Below are 13,465 nucleotides of genomic sequence, written 5' to 3' on the forward strand. Positions count from 1 at the left end.
AAGACAGCAATAGGACTGATCAGCTTTACTCAACACCATGTGTGATACAGCAATAAGACTGATCAGCTTTACTCAACGCCATGTGTAAGACAGCAATAAGACTGATCAGCTTTAATCAACACCATGTGTGATACAGCAATAGGACTGATCAGCTTTACTCAATGCCATGTGTAAGACAGCAATAAGACTGATCAGCTTTAATCAACACCATGTGTGATACAGCAATAGGACTGATCAGCCTTATTCAACAACGTGTGATACAGCAATAAGACTGATCAGCTTTACTCAACACAGTGCATGATACAGCAATAAGACTGATCAGCCCATGGTTCCCACGCTTTTCTAAAGCTAAATTTCCAGACAATTTCCTTGGTTTTTCCAGGATGAAAATTAATTTTTTCAAGGTTCACATATGACTATTACTGAATGGAATTAAAGAACATTTTAGATTATAAAACATGCATTTCTAAATCTAAAGAAGGTTCTCTTTCAAGAATCTCCAAAACATCTAAGCCAGAAAAGACGATCGTGTAGAAAACCACAAAATGTATCAGATGAAACAAGTTTGATTATACTCCTATAAATTGGCATGTAAAGTCATTTCAATGTACAGAATGAAAATTCTAACTTTATTTTGCTGACCTGCATTATTTTGCTAAGTGGGAACAACATAATGAACATAAATTAGTTTTGTTTCTTTTCAAACCTTTAATTGTAAAGACTTATATATATATTTCTTATAGAAATTAAAAATTTCTTACTACAGTATAATTTTTTTTTTTAAAAAAGCAAATAATTAGAATCATGTCTTGTAACAAAGAGAGCTTAACCCTGAATTTATCTGTGCCAATAAAATCCCAAACAAGATTTTTCAAACAAACTAATCTCCTTAAGATGATCTGGTTAAAAATCCATCATTTAAAAAGCATTTTCAAAAGGGATGATTTAAATTTTGAAAAAGACCTTCATATTGACATACTGTTGTATAAACAAGGACTGAATTTTCTGTAAAATCAACTTTTTTTCTTGTAATTCGTTAAACCAGTCCCCAAACCTATATTAATACAGAGGCTCATATTGTTTCTTCAATATATAATACAAGGAATGATGATTTCTCATCATAGCTCTGAGATTCAACAACTTGGACTACAAATTTGGTTTAAAACGAACAGCAGTCTGTTTTCTAATCCGGGTTTCCTCCAAATATTCCCAACACATTTTTCATATTTGGAATTTGCCACCACTCGATAGCAACAAATGGTAGTCGCTTTCCAGTGGGACTAGAAAATTTAAGCTTATGTTATATCAACTTATACCTGCATGAAATTGATAGGAAAATGGTTTATTTTCTTGTTATGTCTTTAATCCACTGATAGACTAGAAAAAGCTACGGCATTGATGAAACCCAACCCGGTACTCACCATTTGCATTACATAGTCACTTCACAAATCTCTAACAACGACAACGGAAGTCCATTAGTCATGTGGTATCAACAACAAACTCCATTTTAATGTTGTTTTAGTGATTTTCATACCTTCCACATAAAGAAAGATACAGATATCAAGCTGACTTTGAAGAAAAAAGTCTACTAGATGAATCTAATCTACTGAGCGTTTGGATTGTTTCAGAATATATGTCTATTGCAAGCACCCAAATGATCCATACTGTACCCTAATAATAATCTGTTTAGAACTCAATAAATTCAACTCACAATCAGTTTAGTTACGACTCAATTACGTGATTGTTTTGGGCATCAAGTGGTGGTGGAAAATTCCCTGATTTTCCCCAACTTTCAACAATATTTGCAAAGTTCCAGGACTTTTCATGGTCTGGAAAAAAATTATCATTTCTCCCAACTTTTTCCCATAGCGTGGGAACCCTGTAAGCCCTACTCAACACCTTGTGTGATACAGCAATAAGACTGATCAGCCACTCAACACTGGATCAAGCATGTAAGATTAAAATGGGCAAGTAATAAAAAAGAATGCTGACAAAATTAGAGGTTATCATAGATTTTCTCAAATTCACGTATTTAAAAAAATTAAAATAGTGTAAAATGCCATGATAAAATTATCATGAGTTCAATAAAAATTAAAATTGTGTAAAATGCCATGATAAAATTATCACAAGTTTAATAAACGTTTAAATTATCATGAGCTCAAGGAAAGTTTAAACTTGAGTGAACTAAAAACTTAAACAAGTACAATTTAAAAATGTCTCATACACAAAACTGTCAAAGGTTTAAATTCGTCTTTTCATTTCAAGCTATTATTTCATATTAATTAGACAGAAATTATAAAAATAGTCTCTCTTGCAATTTGATAGCCGACCATTCATGAAGATGACCCTCATTTTAGTCTTACCCGTTAATGGGCCTGGATGGAGATAAAAGGCCAATTTGAGTAACTTCAGCTTGACCCACTGGGACAAGAGCATCTGTGGCCAGCACATCAAGCATCAGACTGTTCATATCGCTGAGGTAGGATGCAAACTGTTTTGGACCAGATCGGACCGGATAACGGGCTGTTGTCCTCAATGACATCTTGTCTCTCTTTTTCACATCAGCAGGCCTACCAATGGAAAATCTATAGTACTCATAGTCAAATATGTACATGTATACAAATACCATGTGGATGATTTTTAAAAGCAAATTTTATTTGTTTCAATTTTTTTTTACATGGCATTAAAAATTGTGAACCAAAATGTCTCAATTAATAACTGGTAAGTCAATGAATTCATTGTGAAGTTAAAAGCCAAACTGTGGAAACCACCAGAAAATATCAGTACATGCATATGAGTGATTAGTAGTGCAAATATGGATGGCATAATGAACAAAATGGTTGACATGGTACTTGAGGATGATGTACGGAAAAAAATGTTTTCAACCAGTGAATTTAGCCCAATCATTCTGGTATCGACATGGTTTTTGGAAAATAATCTCATTTGAGAAATGAGTACAGTGTCACCCTGCTATAACACAGTAGTAGGGGTCCATACCATGCTACAGACGAACTGTTATAAGCAACCAGGTCAGCTAGCTGAAGAAAATGATGCATGTACCAAAAAAAGATGGCAGGGGCAGGGGTGGGGCAATAAAAGTGGATGCAAAATATATATTCTTTTGATTAAATTTAAGACAGAACTATTCAGAAATAAACTTGTGCATTGACAACTTATATTTGTGTAGTATAGTCCACAATGCATTAAGTACCATATATGTGTATAAAAAGTCCATGCATTCAAGTACAGATAACATGTTATAAAATTCATATATCAGTCACAATCCATCAGAAAACACAAATAAGACATATAAAGAATGATAGTCCTCATTTGATCTATATCCCATTGTCAACAAACATGTTAGTAAACAATTTACTACAATAATGTCGCAAGTAGCATGTGGCTATAGTTGTTTACATGCTATATGTAAATGTACTTAAACTGGCCTAGATTCTGGTCAGCTGGAGACAGCTATCATCTTGCCAAAGCTACCCATGGGATGAGCCTATTTCTAAAGGAAATGAAAGCATGTGAACAAACTAGAAAGTAACTTGATGGCCAGATATTTATAGTTTTAAAATATTGGAAATTAATTTGTATTTTATGCTGCCATTAGTAGTGATCATAAGCATAAATGTTTTTCCTGCAAAAACAAAACTTTCAAAGCAAAATAAACGTCTTCTGGTCACTTTGGAAAATGCAACAATCCATCAGATTCCATTGTATTTACTTAAATTAGGTGCTAATTTCATGTGATGAAAGGTGCTTTGTTTTTATTGAAGATTATAGTTGGCTTGCTTTAACAAAGGATACATGCAGAGGTCTCACTAGGATTTTACAACTAAGAGTCCAGGTATCCTATTTTAATAAAAATATGAGTCCTACCAGCAAAGGTTGCAGTTCCCTCTCATAAGTACATTATCATACATTAAGTGGCTAAATGTCCAGATGAGAAGAACCAGTGATTATCACAGAGTTTAATTTGATGAGAGGAACCAGTGGTTATCATTAATTTTCCAAATTGTTTACACCACTGACATATAGCCCTTGTTTGTCTATTAGAGTCAGAATGAATTTTGTCAATTCAAGGAAAGGCCCTAAGCCAGGCATCACACACTTTCTTACACTTGGCTACTACTCCATCTAAACTATCAGTTCTAACAACTTTAGTACTGTTCTGAATCCCATTACGATCTTCATCAATTTGCCCTTTAACCCCAAAATACTTATCCAAATTTGCAAATGTCATTTTGTCTAAGACATGACATGTCTAGATTTTGAGGTCATATGCACTACTTATTTGGCAGCACTGGGAAATGGACAAGAAAGCTAAAGTTGTTCACTTGAAGTACTCTTATAATGATCACATGTACATCTCTGGGTCTTTCTGCCTCTGAATTCAGTCACTGTAAATATCAGTATATTTTCCCACCAAGTCTAAGTCTTTGAACTTGCTGCCCAGCTACTGGGTCATGTTCTTTTGATGTAATCTTACAATTACAACATATACATCTGGGGTCTTTCAACCACTGAATATTTTTATTGTAAATATCAGCACAGCTAAAATAATCAATTGATCAACACATTTTCTCTACTCAGCAGGTGGCTGAAGCAGGACTGGCAAGCAATTGCATAAGTGATTTTCTGCATCCCAGATAAAAATCTGCATCCAAATACAAGTGATTAAGCATTTCCCAGACCTCTGGTTATTGAAGTCACCAATAAATAACAAATTTGGCGGACCAAACAATGCCTGTTTGTTATTCTAGCAACAACATCAAATAACTGTAGACCACTGCTGATTTGTTTCATTTGCTTAGTATTTATAAAGAATGACCAATGCTTCAAAAAAGTAATCAGTTTCTTTGAAGTTTCAGCAAAACAAATTCTGGGTATATTGAAAAAATGTTTTAGATATTGTTTGGTTGATGGTAGTCATTCCTGTTTCTGCCTTCAAAGTATGGTTGATCATAGCTAGTCCAATATCATAACTGTTTTAGTGGATCAACAGCATACAGTACTCAGGTAAGATGTCAGCATACAGTACTCAGGCCAGATGTCAGCATACAGTACTCAGGCCAGATGTCAGCATAAAATGATTATGATGTAATAAAGCACTGTTAATATGGTTTGTCAATATGAACAAAAGATTTGTTTATGTAACAACAGATCGATTCCACAGCATTTTATATCCATGTTTGCAGCTTCCCTTCATGGTGTATTTTAATTTCTCTACTCTAAACCCAAAATTGTATAGATAAGTTTAAACAGCTTACTAGAAACAATGAAATACATTCAAATACTGAAATACACAAATAAATTTTATATCCTAATGCTCATAAAAATAAATGTACTATGATGTGTATGTGTTTCAATAATGATATAAAAGAAAATAAAGTTAAAAAAAATTGATTTTTTTTACAGAAATTCTTTACATTTTTCTATTTAATACTCCATTCGTGTAATGAAGTCTCTTGGTCGTACTTGAAAATAAGTAAATACACATTCTGGTATCTGACAAGCATAATTTCAATCTTATATTTTACATTCTGACTGATTCATGTTTTATCATACCTGCTCAGCTGAGTAAAATCAAGTACATTCAAGTGATGGTCATTACATGGATTGCATGGTAAAAAGTAATAATTAAGATCAAAATTGCTTAAATGAAAGTTTGTTTTACTTATTATTTTTATTAAAACAATTATAAATCATAACATCAGGGTGAACACCAATACATACACCAAAAAGATGTAAACTGTACATTTTTCAGTGTGTATTTTGGTTTATTTCAGTTTTTGAGTGTATTTCGGTATTTCTAGTATCAAGTTTAAACAGCTAACAATGTTATTGCAAAATATTCCACAGAGGGTATATTTTATCGCCAATAAGAAAAACAAATGCAATTTGCAACATTTGTAATGCCCAGTGCAATCACTGAATAAACTTTTTACACATTATTTTTCATAGGAATCAACAGTGTACTTACCTAAACAGTGAACCATCCCCATCCTCTCCCCAAAATTTGACCCTGACATAAGTTATATCAGGTGGGTTGGGGACTCCCCACAGCACCTGGTTAATGGAGAGTCGACAAAAACAGCGAAGTTGTCCTTCCACTTGAGGGGGCAGTCCAGTGTGGACCTGAACATCCTCAAGCTGCCAGTTAGAATCAACTGAAACAGACACAATTATACAAAAGTTAACTTTATACTTAAGGACTGTTCTATCTATAAAAAGCAAGTTATGAAATAATAAGATGAGGGAAAGTTTACAACAATGTGTGTATGTATGTATGTGTGTGTGTATTTGTGTGTGTATGTATGTATGTATGTATATATGTATGTATGTGTGTGTGTGTGTGTGTATTTGTGTATATGTATGTATGTATATGTAGGTGTGTATGTATGTATGTATGTATGTGTGTGTGTATGTGTGTGTGTGTGTATGCATGTATGTATGTATGTATGTATGTATGTATGTATGTATGTATGCATGTATGTATGTATATATAGGCTTTAATTACATGTCAGCAGAATAGTGGTTATATAGATTAAAGAGCATGCATAACATGACAAAATATAGCTTCACAAGTTAAACCCTTACATACTATATTTTATGTTTCTTCTGTGTATCAGATTCTGGGCTACTTGTTAACTCATGACAAAACTATTCATACTGTATATATAATCATAAATGTTCTACCTTCCACCCCAGCAATATGCCTGAAGCTAAAGGCCATACATCACTACAAAAAATGATTTTGTGACAGACAACTGCTACCATCCTCATATCTTTTAAATACAAGGCTTTTATCAAATAATTATACATCAGTAAGTGGGGGGATCCAAATATCTGAAAAGCAAGGACAGGACAATTAACAATGTGCTGTACTTGAATTATATTTGGTACTCCTCACCTCTATGTCTAAGTTAATAAGGGACATAATCTAGCCTTACCTCCACTTCTAAGGTAATAAGGGACATAATCTACATATGATGTTGTCCCACATATTTCTAAGGCTTCCAGGGGAGTAATTTAAGTTTCATCAAAGCCTCAATATTAAATTATAAATAAAATATGTGTACTGCATTACAATTAAGTTAATATGGAATAATAGTCAGTGCTGAGTTTCATATCACATATTAAGACGTTACTCTTAGTATTTGCCAAATCTGGAACGCCAAATATTTTTCTCCTGGCATTTTTCCAAAGCATGAACACTACCATGCAGCCTTGGTATGCATATCAATAGATTTATCTAAACAGATTCAAACCTGGTATGAATGTGAGTAGATTTATTTCAACAGATTCAAGCCTTGGTATGAATGTCAAAAGATTTATCTTAATTAATTCAAGCCTAGGTATGAATGTCAACTAATTTAAGCCTGGGTATGAATGTCAATAGGGTTGTTTAGTGAGCTAAAATACAGCATGATGTCATTTACCCACTAGGCATCGCCCATTGACCATTGTTTTCGGACAAACATATGATACAAAGTGCAGCAAAACTTACTGATGTTTTCATCTAAGTGATAATTTTTTTCTTCTTAGCCAGATGGACTTTTAAATAATCGTTGTGAAAATATGTTATGGAAATCAGATCTATGCATTGTTTTTACCCTTCATATATAATAATATTAATAATAATAATAATAAGAAGAAGAAGAAGAAGAAGAAGAAGAAGAAGAAGAAGAAGAAAAAGAAGAAAAATTAATGTTGTTACTGTTGTATGACTGAGTTGTTAATCTTTGGATGAGAATTACAAGATAATAATAATAGATTGTTTAAATATGCCCAATTCTGAATAGAGCAACACAAACTAACCCTTTAAAATTCAAACTTAAAGACACCACGCCCCTTAAAAAATCCTGAGATTTTAACTGATGGTAAAAAGTGTTTTCCCTGTGTTAGAGAACAAGTTACTTCATCATTTAATTAACATTACAAAAATGATTCATGACTGAAGGGCCTATACTTATATGAATTATTACAAACTCACATATCCTTTATTATCACACACTTAAAAAATTTTTATTAAACAATAACATGTTGATTAAAACTCATGCCAGGGTGGGGTCAAGTACAGCAGGGTGCATACATCAATTTGTAACCGGGATGTTTCATACCCAGCATTTCTAAACATGTATTTTTCCATTAACATTAGTTGATTTTAGTAGAAAAGAATCATTAAAATTTATAATTATGTATTACTATTATTTAAAATGAAAAACAAGTCAGATTTCAAAATCATTCAAAGAACAATAAAACAATTATAAAAATATATGAGGCCAAAATTAACCTTACAATAATAGTTTGTGTACATAAGTATTATATTTGATTTAATAATAATATGTTTATAAATAGTGTTAAAAAGATGTACAAATAGAAGACATCAGTACATATAGCTTGTTAGACACAAGAAAAGTATTTACAAAGCAATCAATTAGATTAATTATTGCTTCAATAAATTGATTAAAACTTAATTTGCTCTATTCATTTTCTCAAAGTACGTTTTTTATAATTTAAATAATGGATTTGGCCTGCCATATTAACAGCTGTTTTTCCGACCAAAATCAACTTTGCCCTGTGAATTTTTGGAGGAACATTGAATGACAGTCCTTTATGAGCTGCTCCCTCGCCTTGTCCAAGTTAGCTCAGTTATGTTTTGCTCAAGGCCAAATGTCGGCATGCATCAAGCCATCAAATCGTTGGTATTGAAATCAATTGTGCTGACAAACAAATAATTTCACATTCACAGGCGTTTTGATAACTGACTGACCATTAACCCTTTCCCAAGTTAGCAAATATCTACTGCCCGATTTTCACAAGTTATCCTTTGATGATAAAAACATGCAAACTTGTGTTTCGAAACTTAAACCAATGTAACCATCAATATGTTTTTAAGAACAGAATCAGTAATATGAATTATTACAACTGCCGTGTGTACATTATTTTCTTCGTAAAAATGGAACCGTAAGTGATCAAGTCAAGGGGAAATATTGGTGGACATTAATAAGTCAGGGTAGTACTGGAGTTTCTTATCGTAAACCATCTTTGTCAAACACATTCAGGAAAATATACAATTCATAGAAAGCAGAGTTTAAATATTACATTAATGAAAATTTAGCTTTAATGCTATTATGTAGGTCAAAAACATACTGGACAATGCTATGTTGTGGCATTCAAGATTGTGAGGTCAAAGTTGTATTCTGAATTCATTTTTTGTGAAAATACTAAGAAAAATACAACCAAAATACTGCAAAGCTATTTAACCAATGGCTAACATTACACCAAGTACATAGTAGACAAATAAAAAAACCTTATATTTGCAACCCTATCAACTGACTGTTGTAATGAAGCTATAAAGTATGTGGTTACATTAAGAAATACCCTCTCTCTAAAAATAGATGCACTTGCATGCTGGCTGTGTCAATTTGGTTGAAAAGGGGTTAAGTCCATTCATATACTGTCTTTAATTCTAAGTGTGTCTATGAACAGTAACAATAAAGTTTTCTCTGCACCAAGTAAAAAGAATAATTCTTAATTATGGGTAGCTGATTAAGTATTTGTAACTAACTTGTAATTACAATACTTGTTATTGCTATAGGGTTTAATGCCATTTTTCAGCACAAGATACATTGTGCATGGCAGCTGGTATAAATGGTGAAGGAAGAACCAGGGAAACACCTAGAAAGAAACACTGACCCAGGAGAAGCTACAGGCAAGCTTTCTCCCATACCCACATTTAATAGCGATACTGTAATCTAGTTACTCAGTTAAAATTCATTATAATGTATAGCTTCTGATGTTCTCTTTTTAAGTCATATTGCCAAAATAACTGCATATGAATATAATAGTTTTTAAACATGCACCAAATGTTTTTATATTATAGATAGAACTCAGAAAATTTTCTACCTGAAAATAAATTATTGCTTAAAAGTAATTTTAAATGCGCATACTGGGAAAAAGAGGGCATAATTCAAACTGGAGAATGAAAACAATGTCTTGCTTTGATCCCACTTATCCCTATTCAACTCTCACACTTCTCCCTGTTCTATCCAAAAGAAGTCACTTCTCCCTGAAATTCAAGTCTAGCTTGACCCCTGAGGTTATGACTCTGTTATGGTTTAAAACTAAATTAAAAAAAGAAGCAAAACAAGAAGTTTTTGTAAAATCAACAATTCATTTCATTCTCTAACCTATAAAATATACAGTATTGTGAATTAAATCCCAAATAATCCTAAAAGTTCTATCACAAGTCCAAAAGTACAGAGTGTTCTGAATGAATTCCAATCCTGAATGTGCTAATGTACTAACAGTTTTGACTTATCGCAATCATATATTCCAGAATGTCTTTGAATTAATTCAAAATAATCCCAAAATAGTGTTAATCCAGTACATAAGCAGTTTATCAATTCCAATGAATGATTTAAATAATTCCTATTTAATTGTATCTGAACACAACTGAAAGTGATTTGACAAAGACTTAAATTCGAATAGGAATGAACAATTTTGTTGATTACAATCTTATCTAAAATACTAAAACACAAAATAAATGACCAAGATGTGGATAAAAGTTTTGTAAATAAGGCTAGACTTTGAACTCAGATAACAATAAACAACTTATTTATGATTTACATACAAGAAAAAATTCAGGAAGACTACATAATTTCCATGGGGAAAAACCAAGGTCCTGAACTCAAATCCATGTAAACATGTTTATAAATAATCATTATCTTAAAGAATAATCTACAATCATGGACAAAAATTAGCTATGTAATTGGTTGTTTGCAAATGACCCTTACAATCTACACTCACGGATAAAAGTTAACAACATGCAGATGTACATAACAAGGCTTACTGGTTAAGTTATTGGACATGTGACCAGAATGACAGAGCTTTGATTCCCACATTAATCATAAAAGCATTGCTATGCCATAAAACACATAAACCTATACATAATATGGCTTGGATTCAATCATCAAGTCACAGCATATAACAGCCAAAGACAAGAACATGAACATGCAAGAGCATGAAGTCCATATATCTTTAGAAAACTAAACTTACAAATGGGAAAATAATGTCAGTGCTCCAATTATGCTAAATTTACATTCTTTACAGCGATATCTATCAACCCATAACTTTAAAAACTGCTATAACATATGATTGCTTTTTCATCAAAGCGATTATTATTTTAAAGTTACCAGTAAAGGGTTATAGCTTTAAAACAAAAATTCTGGACGGGATTATTACATAATAATGTGGTCAATGACAGTAATGTATCAGCACAGAAATGTCAACAATACAAGGGTATGGTCATTATTCCATGAATTTGACCTTAAAACTCAGTTTATTTCACTTATCTTTATAGCATGGACAAGTATTATGCTGTTATATCTGATTTATATATTAGAACTGGGTACCACAGAATTTTGTACCACAGTATTTCTGAAGGTACCAGGATACATACCAGTGTATACCGCAATTATATCAGGCCCCAGCAATTAAATATTCTGAACCAGGGACATTTAATGCAATGACTTAACTGCAGTTCTCTTGCAAGCATTAGTCAGACCAAAATGATACAGTCCTCACTAGAAAGCTTTCAGGCGTTATTCTTGTCTTGGGGTTTTGCTACTCCACACATGTGTCAGCAATTTAAAAAAGATCAGTAAATGACACAGGTGTTCTGTTCTGACAGAGACTGATACTAAAAATGACAATTTTGAAGGATTTAAAAGGTTGAAAGATGAGCTATTTTACTTACCATCCAAATAAAAATGTCAGTTTAAATAAATGTATTAAATAAATGTATTAATTACTAGCGTGCATCCGTCAGACCAGATAGGAGAGAGAAATCTTCATTATGAAATATGGCCTGACACTGTTGGTCTCCACTACCAGTAATGTCAGAAAGAAAAACAGATCTACTTGTTGGTCTAGTGCTTTTCCCTAATGGTCAAGACATCATTAGTTTATAATCAGATCAATGATGTGCTCATTTCTGATAGACATTGACTTCTTCACATTAAAGACCGGTGTTAATAATAGGCCAAACCAATCAGGAAACATTAACGATTTTTCGGCAAATAACCCTGAAGGTTCACTGCATAACATACGTGTATCGAAAGTTGGGAGCATTCGTTAAAATTGTGATATGAAACTATCAACATCGGTGTATTTCTATGAAAATTATGCCAAGAACCCGTAGAGAATATCATTAACAAGTGATATTTGATGTAGAATAGTGTAATACACTACTTTTTGTTAACTAACATACTCTTCACTCTTGTTTTCGCGGCAAAAGTACATGTTTAATGCGATCGAACAAGTACAAACAGGGACCGGTAAATAGCACTAGACATAAGAAAACCGATTACCTCGTTTCTTTGTTGGTTTTCCAGCTTTTACTTTCTTCTTTACCATTGTAATATAAAATTCTTTTCACTCCATGTTAGAATTCGCTTTTATTTTAATGCACATCTAACTACATTCACATTTTCTTCGGTTACCAAACAATATCCAATATAAACTTATCCGCCATTTCTGTTCACGGTCTGGCGAGAACATGCGAAAAATATTTAAAATCTTTTTAAAAAATGCAGTTATTATATATCATTGATAGAACAGTCGGTTTAGTACCTACATTTATTATTCATACTGTAGTTTTCTTGTTACTATAAATGTTGCTATCTTTTTTTTTTTTTTGGTTTGTTTTGTTTTGTTTTGCATTTGAGAGTACAAAACTAAGTCGCACGATAAACTACGATTCAGATACCGTTTTGGGGGCTTTTTTGTTTTGTTTTTATTTTTGTTTTTTGTTTTTATTTTTGTTTTGTTTTGTTTTTGTTTGTTTTGTTGGGGGTCTTGTTTTATTGTTGAGGTTTTTTAGGGTAGTTTTTTTTATTCTTGATTTGTTTGATGGTTTGGGCGGGGGGGGGGTCAATTCGGTATTCCATATTAAAACAACAGACAATTTTTGTCGTCGTTGATCGACAAATACAGTATAACGAAAGTAAATAAATAAATAAATAAATAAATAAATAAATAAATAACAATAAACTTTCACATCAAGTTATCTTCATTATAATATATGTTGATAAGGCGTCTAAAATGACACCATGGGATCAATGGATCATTACTTTACAGCCGCCAGCTTGAACATATGACATTGGAGTCAATGGGAAATTAACATTACAGCTACCATTTCTTTTTACTTAGGACACTCTAGCTTCAGTATGGCACTATGGAACCAATCGGAAAGTAATAGGATGATCCCAAAGTTGTATACTTAGTTGGTGTCAAGAAAAGCACTCACTATTCCTAACTATGTAGTAATAAATACCTTCTGTCCAACATCCAACATCCTACATTCAGCTTCACGTGACCAACACGCCATTATCTTCTTTCCAACACCCAGTTATAAAGTGTAGAAACCATACATATAATATCCAACACTCTG

The 13,465-nt window shown here is 32.5% G+C and overlaps 1 protein-coding gene across 1 annotated transcript in view; it reads right to left on the minus strand.

Annotated features, from left to right (window-relative positions):
• Positions 1 to 12,531, minus strand: part of LOC149800411 (C2 domain-containing protein 3-like) — a 132,578-nt gene extending 120,047 nt beyond the window's left edge. Inside the window, exons 1-3 of the mRNA XM_089960050.1 lie at positions 12,384 to 12,531; positions 5,990 to 6,176; positions 2,364 to 2,570 (exon numbers count right to left, since the gene is read on the minus strand). Of these exons, the coding sequence (XP_089816176.1) occupies positions 2,364 to 2,570; positions 5,990 to 6,176; positions 12,384 to 12,429 (440 nt within the window). The 5' untranslated portion in view covers positions 12,430 to 12,531. The remainder of the gene's footprint in view (positions 1 to 2,363; positions 2,571 to 5,989; positions 6,177 to 12,383) is intronic.
• Between the last annotated feature and the right edge of the window lie 934 nt (positions 12,532 to 13,465).

This window comes from Sinohyriopsis cumingii, chromosome 5 (genome assembly GCF_028554795.1).
Source record: "Sinohyriopsis cumingii isolate HCF-2022 chromosome 5, ASM2855479v2, whole genome shotgun sequence".
NCBI lineage: Eukaryota > Metazoa > Mollusca > Bivalvia > Unionida > Unionidae > Sinohyriopsis > Sinohyriopsis cumingii.